Source organism: Gossypium arboreum, chromosome 9 (assembly GCF_025698485.1).
Source record: "Gossypium arboreum isolate Shixiya-1 chromosome 9, ASM2569848v2, whole genome shotgun sequence".
NCBI lineage: Eukaryota > Viridiplantae > Streptophyta > Magnoliopsida > Malvales > Malvaceae > Gossypium > Gossypium arboreum.
In genome coordinates this window covers 71,830,324-71,843,779 of record NC_069078.1, presented here as the reverse complement: position 1 = coordinate 71,843,779, position 13,456 = coordinate 71,830,324, and the positions used below count along the sequence as shown (strand labels likewise).

Genomic DNA, 13,456 nt, shown 5'->3' with positions numbered 1-13,456 from the left:
AAATAATATGTTAAATAATTTAAAATACGGACAATTCTATTACTAGAAGGAATCAAATTTCTCCATCCCTTAAATCTCAATACCACAATTTTGTTAACTAATCTTACATTTCATTAAAGTGATATTGAAATGATAATAAAAATTAATGAATCACACTCTTGTCCTTTAATATTAACATTTCAAATGTATCGTATAGAGCACAGGTAAAAATTTTTGTCAAACACCCGTCTAGTACAAGGTTGAACCGTATCATCCGCATGCATATACACATTTTCCCATTAAAAACGTTCTACATCCATACATTTTTTTTTAAATGAAGCATTAACATCTTCAATAAATACATGAGTTACTATAGAAACTTAAGCATCATTTGTGTTAATAAAGACATTAATTTTTTTTACAGCATAACCATCATTGATAATGTATTTAATTAACATAGCTTAAATCAATAAATAAGAGGAAACATTTGAGTGTTCTATATATACAGAACAGTTAATGAAAAAAAACTTGCATATAATATATTATATAATTTGTAATACATAAAAGTTAAATCCATGGTAATATATAATACTATAATGTAAATATTTAAAAAAATAGAATAATTATATATAAAATTTTAATAAATGAAAAGAAATATTAATTAAAAAATATAAACATTTTAAAAATTTTAAAAATTATGGGCAAATATTAAATGAGTTTGGTTTAGTCATTTACAAATATGGATGAGTTCTAACAAAATTTTAAGTTTATATTTCCGAGTAAAACTTAAACAAATATAACATATAGTAATATCATACTTAAACCTAAACTAAATATAATGTAATATGAGTTTATGTTATATGCATTTTAGTTACTTTCCTTTTTCAAGTATTACTTTAACTGACCTATTAAGTAAGTCAAGATTAAAGAAATATAAAAAAGAAAGGATAGGATTCATTTATAAGTGGGATACATTAATGGAAGGAATACATAAAATATTTGGAAAAAGAAATTAGAAGTATGGAAGAGCATCACGACATGTTGGGTAAGTATGGAAGAGCATCACGACATCTTGATCATGACAATTCATTCTTTCTTCATATACCAATTGGAAAAGCCAAAAATACGAAAATGACAATGTTACTCTATTTAATTTGTTTAACAATATCTTTCGGGTGCCTCATCATAAGTTTACGTTTAATCCAAAATAAAGTAATTAAATTTAGATTTTAACGTACATATACTCAATAATGTAGTTTTAAAATTTTATTATTAGTGTAATGTGATTTACTTATACGATTTAATACCTTAAAAAATGTTATTAAGTCTATGGTAGGGTATGTAATGAAAATTAACCAAACGAAAGAGAAGGGAATATATCAATATTAATACCTAGTTAGGTCACCTAAACGATGTTAAATTTATGATAATGGAAAAAAATGGAGTACATATTTTCTCATTCTCTCCAAACATGTCAAATTACATGTTTGAAAAATGCCCTATCTACTTCGTTTTTTTAGTTTTAACAAAGAGATGTAAGATCCCCATCCTGTAACTTAAATTTCTTTATATTTGAACCCTATTACTGAGTTAAATTTATTAAAATCTAAAAATGTCCTTCAACTTCTCCTTAGGAGAGAGTTTCATGGGACCTTAATTAATACTTGAAGCATTATATATCATGTCCAAAGAGGTTCCCAGTAAGACTCAAAATTGTTATCTTCCATGAAGCTTGGGTTGTCGACGAATTGGTGGGAATTTGGTTGAGCAGATGTGGATTCTGCCATCTCCATGCAAAGGAAAGCCGCAAGGTTTGCTTGTTGCAACTGCATGTTGGCTATTTCAGCTTGTGCTTTGGCTTTGGCTAGTTGGGCTTGGAGCTCATTGATTTGCTTCTGCAGTTGGCAAATAGCTCCTGCGCAGCCGTAAACCGGGTCTCGGATTCTTGCACTCGCCTCGTATACCATGCTGCTTACTGCATCTGCCCTTTGTGACTCGGGAAGTTCCTGAACCAATCACCTCTCACTATTAATGGGAATGTCTACAATTGCTAACGACTCAAGTAGGGTTAAAAATAAAAAAAAACAGTACTTTTTGTCAAATCGCATGGACCTATGGGTGGACTGTTATTAAATAAAAGAGGAAAGCTCTCAAAGCTCGCACTAATTGATCACTTTTTCATAGGTATATATCTTTTGCCACAATTGTCAACGCATTATTCCGAAGGTAGCCTTTTAGCTTTCCACACTATAATAATAAAATCTCGTATACTTGTAGCCAAAGTCGAACCTTTGCGTGGGGTTGGGTTGAGATAAAATTAGAAACTTTTGAAAGTGAGCAGTTCAAAGGTTTTTTTTTTTTTTTTAAAGTTTAAATTAAATAACTAATTTATTAGAAGGTCAAAAATAGAAAATTTCATTTATTTAAAAGACTAAAAGGAGTAAATTGAATTATTTTAATATTTAAAAGGACTACAAATGAAATTTATCCATTTAACCAAAGGCAGAAGGCTACCGCCTGGCACCACCGGCTTCGTCCCTGACTAACTATAGCTAAAGTGAAACTCGGATGAGGAATTAAAGGCGAAAAACAAAGAGAGAAAAAAGCAACCTGCAAGAACTTGATGATGTTGCTAGCACCGAAGACACGATGAGCAATGGTGAACTTGGCAGGATCAGTAGGAGGAAAATATGGAGCCAACACACATTTATCGGCACACCTCCTCCTTAAAATCTTGCAAGCAGCACAGGGGCTGATAACAACCGGCGGCGGAGGAGGAGGAGGAGAAGAAGATGACGGGGAATTCGAAGAGGTTGTTGCAGTAGTGGTAGTAGGAGTTGATTCACTGTATTCCATCTTAAACATGAGGAGGATTTGAAGGCTTTTGGATATAGAAAAGAGTTGGTATGGGGGATTTTGTTATTACATAGAGGGAGGGAGGGGTATATTATTTATAGCAGTAGCTTGACGTAATTTTGGATTCCTGTCTGGCTGCGTAGCTGTGTTTTCACTACACCTATTGTTCATTAGGTGGGATCCTAGGCTTGGAATTTTCTTTTTTTATTCTTTTCTTTTCGGTGAAAGATAATACAACAATTGTTCTTCAAATATTAAATATTTTTTGGGTAAACTAGTTAATTATCACCCAACTTTTATAGGCGTTTTCATTTTGGCTTATAATTTCAACTATTTTCATTTTGATCTTTTAACAACAGTTAAATTTACACGACACATTATGTTTATATTTTTAATTTCATCATCCAAAACATATATTAGGTAAAAAAAGTTAAGAATTAAAGTAAAAAAAAAAAGATAGGATATAAAATATTACATTAAGATGTGACATGCTATAAATGTCATAAATGTTAAAATATATATTTTTAATATTTTGTTAATAAATAATAATAATTTTGGTCAATAAACATGGTATTTAACAATCAATTAATTAAAAGTGAATTTCAGTATATGCATCCTGAAGAACAAACATATTATTAAGTATGTGAACCATAGCTAGTTTCACATTAATTCCCTTAAAACCGATTTTAATACGTTTAAGTCCATTTTGCTAACGATATAATGAATTAACGTCTAAGTCTTCTTGTCGATGTCATCAAGCTCATGCCTCAATTTAAGCCCCTATTTCAATTTGTATTTTTATTAGGTATGATTTTTTTAAGTTTATAAACAGATTAAAATTTTGATAAATATTTTGCATTTTAACATAATGATAAATTTAGTATTTAAGATATATATATATATATATATATTTGTCAATTTGATATTTTTAACTAAATTTCACTATTAACCTTTTAAAAGAGTGAAATTATTTTTTAACGAAAATAATGACTAGAACACTAATTTTCCAATGATTTTGGCATGGCAACATGCGTGGTAATTAATATATACTTCATGTTGACATAGTACTACTTGTTTTAGATGACTCGTCAACAAGTAATTTAAAAATGATAAAAATTCAAAAAATAAATTAGCATGGAATACATTTGAATTACCATGCAAGCTACATGTTTAAAATTTTGATATTTTAGTCAATATTTCTTTTAAAAAAACAACAAATCAAGTCTTTTTGAAAGGTTAATGGTCAAATTCGACTTTTTTAAAAGGTTAAGGACTAAATTTGGCTTAGAAAAAAATAAAGACCAAATTGCCAAAAAATGTAAACATTAAAGGTCAAATTTGTTATTACCTATTTTATATTATTATTTCTTGGAGCTACCTAAAAATTAAAGAAAAAATTATAATGAAAGGTTTGTAGTCTTGTTAGTAGAAAATTCTATACCAACCTGCCTAACTTTAGAGTAAATGGTATTTTCTAGAAAGTATTTGTTCTAATTTTCTCTCCCACTTTCTTGGATTGAAACCATTAATTATTTTCAAACCACGATAGAAGAAATTGTTATTTTGTAATCACATAAGCTGGAAAAATGTTTATTTCTTTAAAATATCTCAAACATAATAAAGTTTAATTATGTTGTTAGTCCTTCCATTCTTTACGCATTTAAAATTTATAAGTTCTGATCATATCTACTATTTTTGACATAATGCTTATAACTATTCATAATCCCTCCCCAACCCATAAATAGGAGTATAACACGTTTCAATACACTTGAACACACGTTCTCTTCCATTGACAACAATACTCATGTCAATTAAACTAAGACTCAATTGGCATTTACATACAAAATTTTTATTTTATTACATGAGTAATTTTTATTTTAAATATGCTATATAATCTAATTGAATGTAAAACCTTTAATGATTTTATGATGTGTATTTCAATGGTGAAATAAATAAAATAGTGAAATTGAATTCTTAAAATTAAAAATAGATATATTAAATTTCAAATGTGCAAACATCATTCCATTTGGCAATTTTTGATAATTTCTTTTATTCAACATATATGTGAAAATTCAAACTTAGAATTAATACTGGGAAAAAGATGTCTCTAGCCTCTCTCAATTGAGTAACTTGGCCCTCTCAAAAAATAAAAGCAATTTAATCCATTTCAATTTCGAAAGTGAGTAACTAAAGACAATTAATCACGACGTTAATGTTTTCCATTAGTTGTACATGATTTTGATTAGTATAATAATAAATTTAACTCTCAAAGTTTACACATTTTGTCATGTTGGTCTTAATTTAACAAATTTATCCAGCAACATTTCTGTAAATGTGTAAATATTGAGGCTGAATTTGTTATTTTTTTAGAAATAAGGCCAAAAATGACAAAATATGTGAACATTGAAAACTAAATTTATTATTATACCAATCAAAATTATGTACAATTAATAGAAGATATTAACACCGTAATTAATTGTCCTTAATTACTTATTTTTGAAATTGACATAGACTAAATTCCTTCAAAACAAAAATTTACCCAACTTAAAAAAGACTCAAGTGGTCTTTTTACCAATTAACAACTACAATGTGAAATCATGTTAATAAACTCACTTAGTTTTTTAATCATTTTCATTAGTATTTTAGAAACAGGAAAAAAAATTGTGGAATTTTAAAGCTTATTAATTGAAAACCCAAAATACAAGTGTCCATGTATAACTGCTTCTTGACCACGTTGCGAATTAAGTCGTAGACAAATGACTTGATTTGAGACTTTTGAGAATTGATTACTCAGACAGCTTTCCTTTGCCATTGGATTCTTTCCCCTCCTTTTTTTATTGTAAAGGGGATATATTAAGTCTCATTTGTATTCTATCTTTTTTAGCATGCTTTTATGTTCTGCTTTACTTCATAACCCCCATTAATCCTAATATTTGTTGCTGATATATATATAGAGAGAGAGAAAATTTTGGGTGCTATTGTTCCCACCAACTCTTTATATGATCCATTTTTGCCTTTTAATGGTAAATATCACCTACACATATTGGGTTAAATGGTAAGAAATCTAAGAATTGTGAAGAAGTGCACTTAGGTTATACGGCATTGGTACTTCCTAGTCTTCCCTTAAAGACCATAAGCCGGACTAATTCATGCATGACGACCATATAGCAGCCTCTCGAATCCTATTGCAAAACCAATGGCGCAGCCAGCCACATTATTACGTGTTGCTCCCAAGGAATTCCCTGATTTTCCCGAAACTTGCGTAATTATTAGTTCAAAACTAAGACCAATACATAGACTTGTCCAACCCTTTTTCGTATAATATCTCCACCCCTTTATACATTGATTATAAACCTAAGTTTTGAGCCACCAAATAAATGGTCTTCATCCATCTCTTTAATATGACCAGCAAAAACTAGTGGAAGTTGAACTAAAATGCCCTACACACTAATAACAATCTTCACCATTTATTCCAAGTACTCATATCAAGTTTTAATAGCGTTCACATGATGTGTATACCTACTCTATCCGACATTGGGACTTCATTAAGCTAAACTCAGTAGATTATTAAACTGATTTAAAGAAGAAAAAAGGCCCACACGGTTTTAGGGTAACGGGGTCTTTGGTTTCAACCCAGTTTTCCCACTCAGACCGCTAGCAATTTGGAAACTAACACAGCTAAATGCAACCTTAATTCTTACTTAAATTTTTTTCTTCATTTTCAAGGACTCAAATGTCTGCAATTTCAACGGAACACAGTAATATCCCATCACTTGAAGACTGAATTCTGAAAAAAGAAAATAATATTAATATTTAAATTACGATATTGTGTTTTTCTTTATTGCGTCGTGCTTATCAAAAGTGATGATAACGAAATGGTGGCGTAGAAGAAGCAACAGTTTTGGCACTCAATAGACTTTGAAAAAGAGTGAGCAAAGGGTACGATAATTCAGAGTGTGTATGGCTTTGGGTCTGAAAACGGGTCTGGTTCCCACCTAAATCTTGAAAACCAAGGAATTTAGTCAAGCGGTGGCCACAATGTTGCAATTTCAAGAGACTTTCTGGATGAATGGAGCTTAGGTTAATTGAACTTCGTCTCTAAAATGAATATGAATACAGGTACGTGTTCAATATTATTTCATATATTAAGGGCATTTATAACAAAATATGATTATGTAAATTACAAGTTTTGAGTTAGAAGTGGTCCATCTTTATGCATTAAAAATATTTATATTATACTTTTTACAATTTCTGACGTCAACTTTCCTTATATATTATATATAATACAATTATAATCCGCACATGCATAATTTAGAAAAATAAAATTTATTTACGATATTCAAAATATATTTAAATCTAAATCAAATTAAATATACATTAAACTTACATATGGTGAGTCTTAAATTAAAATAAAAATAATTGAAAATTTATATAAAATTTGAATTTGAGTATTCAAGAATTCCAGAATCTCTGATTTTATCAACATTAGCAAGACTTTGTTGACCAGTTAATAAAGTATTGTATTAGAAAAGGGTATAACAATATGAAATAGGAAATTTAAAAGTCTTGCTCAAAATAGTTAGAAATGAGAAATATAAGCCCTAGTGAAGAGCATTTATAATAAATTATAGTAGGATTTAAGACTTTTGAAAGCCAATTTTTGGTTTTGAATGGAAGAGAGACAAAATCAATCTATTTATGACCTTTACTGCCTTTCAATTCTGAAAAAGACATCCAATTCAGTCCCCTCTATCATAGAGGATAATCTCTATCCTCAAACTTTTTTTTTTTTAAGGGAGAAAGATTATTCAGATTTAATATTAAGCAAAGCAAAATAATTTGTTTTAGAACCAAATAAAGGGGAAAAGACTTTGCAATTCCTCTAATGATGATCTCATTTCCAACGTGAAGGCTGGGTTGATGAGATTAAATACATCCTCAAATTCTTATAAAATTCATCTATTTCTACAATCTTGGTCAAACAATTTGGTTTTTGGATAAACCATGAAAAATATTTAAGCTCATGAAAATAACCTTATGAATTAATAAAATTAACTCCGGATTCATTAACATGGTAATAGTAAACTTTACACACAGTTATGAACTCAATAAAACACTCAAATATTAACTTATCAGAATCTGTATAATTTATAGTTATAATAATATGACTAAAATACCATGATTGTAAGCTCAAACATTTAGCTATTTGTTGAGGTAAACTCATAAAGAAGTCAATTTTACTTACAAAAAATACTGTTTGCTGATTGATGGGAAATGAAATTAACCAAGTGTGCATGTGAAGAGATCCTAAGAGGGGAAATGGAACTACAATGATGGAGTATCTTCAAAACATAGAGCATGGGATGGGATGCTACTCTATTTCACTCCTTTCTCGATTTCAGATTAAGATGTTCAGGTCTTCCTCTCTATAAGAGCCAACTGGACTTGTTGATGGGTTACATCAATCAATTTTAAAAGAATTTTCGAGTTCCGTTTGGCCCAACATCCCATTTCAAAGTTATCTCTTGATAAGATTTTAAAAATATATTGAATTTGGCCCGACAGCTCCATAAAATTGCTGAGAAATATCCACCCTCTTAGCTCAAAGGTTCATTTATAGATTCCTGCAGCCATAGTTATGCTGGTTTCTTGTAAAAAAAACCTCATCATATGTACAATGTCATTATAAACATTCAAGCTCCATAAAAGTAGGATTGTATTGTGGGCTGCAGGCTTGTTTTTGGTGTAGCTGAGCTGATATAACTTCAAAAATAAATGGCTGAATGTGAGGGAAGAAAAGAAACAACTCAATAACATGAAATCAGAGGCTATTTCCTCGCAAGACTGATACAGTTGTTTTTGAAATCGGGTGCCTATGAAATCATAGTTGTAACATAATACATATGTGTTACGCAAATATATATTTGTTCTTTTCATGAGTTGCCTATGCCTTACATGTAATGCCAAGAGCATCATGTTGCTTCTTTTTTTTCCTTTACTCCTTAAAGAATGCCATTCGACTTGCTGTCTTCAACTGGAAACAAAATGTGAAAAACAACAGAGGATCAATATGAGTCGAATCACGCAGTAGTATCGGTTTACAAAATGGCTTGCCTATTGCCTAAGGTCCTAGCTAGGCATTCTACCTCTCAACAAAAGAGAAATCTCAAGGAATTAAGTGTGAAAAAAGAAAATGGCACGTATGACAGTGTTGGTTTCAAATCTCCCTCCAAGGATACTGTGGAAAATGTTGAGTTTCATGATGCTTTTATTCCTCTTAAGTGATCCAATTATGGTGAAAATTTTGGATTCATAAGATTTGCTTGTTTCACATCTTTGGGTATCAAGTTGGCATGTTTTAAAAGTAGGAGTGCATCAAAATGAAGGGTGTTGGGATACTTATGGATATGAATGACAGCTTTTTTTTATACAATATAACCAAATACAAATAGGGAAAATTATAGTCAATCTTTTTACGTTGATTATATCAAACTCATATTATAATATAAACACTATTATTGGTTACCTTTAAAATTCCCGAATCAATATCCATACATAATTTTCGACGTTTTCAAAATTAGTTCCCATTTTTCAATTAATAATCTCGATTATCTCTCAATCTGTACCACTAATATAGAAAGAGTTTGTAGGGTGGAAGGGATTGTGAGATTGAAGGAGGGAAAGTACTCAAAAGTGTTTTTGAGTTTGATGGAGAAGAAATCATGGAACTAAGGAAAGTAAGAAAGAAAGAAAGAAAAGGGGAATAAAAATAGACATGGAAGGACATGGAAGGCTAAGAAAGAATCAGTCCAGGTTTTCGGTATGTCCAACTCCTCTAACACCCTTAATTGAGAATCGTGACGATATTTAATCCTATATCCGAAGGTACCCTAGACAAATCCCAACTTTTAATCAGCCTTTACTACATTGGTCCTCATTTAATGAATTTACAGGCCGTAGTTATAACTTAAAACCCCAACCTTTAGTCTTTAAATCTCCCATTCATATAGATACCCAGATCCTATCTAACCATAACGTATGCAGTTCACTTCGATTAAACTTCCATGTCTACGTACTTAAAAGCAATTGATATTTCACAAAAAAGAAAAAAAGAAAAAAGGCAATTGATAAAATCATATAGGTATATCATGACCTTTCAACATACTCCAACCCAACATGCATATACATACTAGGATAGACAAGATAGATATATCCATAGCCCAGGAGAGTGGTAGGTTGGATCAAATTTGGATAAGGATTTTTATTTTTCTAGTTAATCTAGTTTGACTTAAATTTAATTTAACAATAAAAATATTTTTAAATTTAAATACAAAAATATATAAAATATTAATATAAATATAAATATATATTTAATATTTTATTAATTTTAAAATAGTGAAATAAGCTTCTTAGATAAATTAAGTAAAAACGAGTTTAAGTTTAAAAAAAATTGGAATAATCAAGCTGATGCTCGACTTAGCCCCATCCCCCCAACAAGTATAACGCCATAACACCACAAAAAGGCTTTTGCCCCAAGTTGGCTTATGTATACATGCCATATTTGAGCCAAAATATAAATATAACCATCTTGAAAGATAATTAAGCCATCTCAATAATTACACAAAAGTTGTGACTCGATTTAATGCAGCTCGAAAGACCATGTCTCGAATCAACTAAACTTATGTAAGGAAACATAAAATTTCTTGCGCTAAATATACTTCTATGTTTAGTGATACTCAAGTGAATTTTACATTACCTAGATGCAGAGGTGTAGCTAGGGGGAAGGAAGTCGCCTTGGCCCCTTTTAGTTGAAGTGTAAAATAACAATTCTAGTCCATTATAGTTTTGAATTATTTAATTTAAATCTTTTTTAAGCAATTTTTTTTTATATTTGGTGCCCACAAACTTTTAAAACCTTATTTTGGCCCTTTTAAATATCGCCCATACCTATGTGTTTTATCAAATCAAAACATACATGTGCTTGTTAATAATAGTTATATTAGGCTATCTTTCTTCATTTGGTGAACTCTTAAAACATTTTGGGTAAATTATATTAGTAGTCACTCAATTATTAGTAAATTTTTCTTTTGATCATCTAACTATGAAAAGTTATAAAATAGTCACCTAACTATTTGATTTTATCTTTTTCGTTCACCAACGTCAAGTGATGACACATCATGTCACATCCCAAAAACCGAGTTAAAAGGAATTGGGATAGTGAAACCAAGAGTCGTCACTGTCAAGTGATTTGATTTTTCTGGCAATTTCGAATCTATTCTTATTTTGATTTTATTACACTATGTATTTACTTATTTTATTATCTTTATCAACTAAAACCCTTTTTTTTTTCAGCATTGCTCTGCACAGGTCGTGGGCATGATTGTGACCGCGACAGTGATTCTAGTCACGGAAAAAAAAGCGAAATTGGATAGCCAGTCCCTATGGATTCGACCCTACTACTCTATATTAAAAGATTGAATATTTGAAGTTGGCTGGATAAAGATTAAAGATTTGAAGTAGGCTGGATAAAAATTGAAGAATTGAAATTGGCTGGATAAAGATCAAATTATTTTTATATTGTTAAAATTCTATAATTAATTTAAATTTGATCTTTAGTTTAAATTTGATTTTTAAAATTTTGATTTATCTAGTGATAATATTTTAGGAAAAATCTAGCTAAATTTTAACACTAAAAGTGTTCATAAAACTTAGTGACTATAACCAACTGAACACACTTGGCTTTTGACATTAATAAATTATTTTCTTTTTCTTTTTCCTTTCCATTTCAGTGTCCCTACTTCATTCTACCATTTCATTTTCTTTCTTTTACTTTCAACATTTTGGCTTAATTGCGTTCCAAGCCTTTTCCCCTTTCCCCTTTCCACTAAAAGCCATTTCCATACTCCATCTAGCATGATTTATTTTGTATTTAACTAAATTTTTTTTAGTCTTAGTTTGGTTATCGCTCCGACAAAGTAATCACGATATATAAACCCACACTAAATACCTTACAATTCAATATTCGCTATCTGTCCAGTATATGTGATAGTACAAATTCGTCCCTTAAAGTTGATTCGATTTCAATTCAAAAAGTGAATGTTGGGTTGGAATCGTTTGGCGTATAGTTGGGAAGTTGGGTCGGCCGTGCTGTATTCAAAATCCCAAGAACAAATTGGCGTGTTCAGGTGGGAAAAACCAGTTAGATTCTGTCAAGGGAGATAGTGATCGGATTTAAACTACCCACATGGTTGAAGTCGTTTTTTGTAGGCCAATTTTGGGCCCTTTTACAAAATACCCACAGCCCAATTTTATCCACACTTAAACCTCAACCCATTTCATAAACCTAATACCCATCTAAATTAAACCAAATAAAACCCAAGTACAACCCAATTACCCAAAACCCATAAACCTAAATACAACCCAATACTAACCTAACCACTACCCATACCCAAATTAGCCCAATAACAAATAGCCCAATCCTAACCCTAGCCCCCCCAAAAAAACCAAAACTTTCAGCCAAGGGAAACCCTAGGCCGCCGCATGCTAGGCATGCCTCTACCCGAGACCTAGCACCAGCCACTACCACCACCACGCCACTGCTGCCCACCATGCTTCTCTGACAATGGCCATACCCTGCAAAAGAAGACAAACTACACCAAGACAGAGGCAGACAATACAGGAACAGTAGCAAGAGATTTAAAATATTGTTTTAAAATGGCTATAAGAGCCAGATCCAATTGTAAACAGGGGGATTTTTTAAAAAGATTGAAAAGAAAAAATACAAAAATCCCTCTGAATTTTGAACACAAAAGAAACATCAACAAAAAAGGTTGCATTTTTTCCTCTTCTTTCGAATCTTTTTTCTCTCTTTTTTTTTGTTTTTTTTTTCTTTATATATATATATATATACATATACATATATATATATTATTAAAATATAAAAAAAATGAAAATTTTTACCTTTTCCGGCCCCCTGGCCGGATTTCCTTCCCCCTTCCCCCTCCCTTCTCTCTTCTTTCTCCCTTCTTTTTTTTTTCTTTCTCTCCTCAAAATGATTTTTTTGTCAAAAATTGGCCTTATATAGCCCTCCAAAACGACGTCGTTTTGGGGGCTGCCCTTTAACCCCAAAACGACGTCGTTTTGGCCTAACCCGATCCGACTTGACCCATCTTACCCTAGGATCCGCGTGTTTTTTGTTTGATGGTCTAATTGCGCGATTGGCCCTTCTGCCTTTTCATGTTTTCGCAATTGAGTTTTTAATATTTCCTAATTAGGCCCCGAAATTTGTCGCGCTTTGTGATCTAGTCCTCTTCCATGCGCTGCGTTTTAGGAGGAGGGAATATTGCGCTTTTGGTCCCCCAGAGTTGCCCGTGTGTTCATTTTGGTTCTTTGCCCTTTATTTCTTTTTAAATTTGCTCCAAAATTCTGTTCTTAGTTCGATTTAGTCCTTTTTCGTTTATTTTCATTTTTTTACATATTATTAATATTATTACTATTATTTTATTTCTATTATTATCTTTATTAGTACTGTTAGTATTATTTTCATTACTATTATTTTTATTAACATATTAATTATTTTCTAACGTATTATTATTACTAATTATTATTATTTCTAGTTTTA

General features: G+C 30.8%; 1 protein-coding gene across 1 annotated transcript; it reads right to left on the bottom strand.

Annotated features, from left to right (window-relative positions):
• Window positions 1-1,356: 1,356 nt before the first annotated feature.
• Window positions 1,357-2,929, bottom strand: LOC108456113 (LOB domain-containing protein 1-like). The gene is made up of 2 exons (XM_017754711.2): window positions 2,590-2,929; window positions 1,357-1,985 (listed from the first exon to the last, which is right to left on the bottom strand). Exons 1-2 carry the CDS (start codon window positions 2,842-2,844, stop codon window positions 1,659-1,661), a joined length of 582 nt encoding a protein of 193 aa, XP_017610200.1. The 5' UTR covers window positions 2,845-2,929; the 3' UTR covers window positions 1,357-1,658.
• Window positions 2,930-13,456: the final 10,527 nt, after the last annotated feature.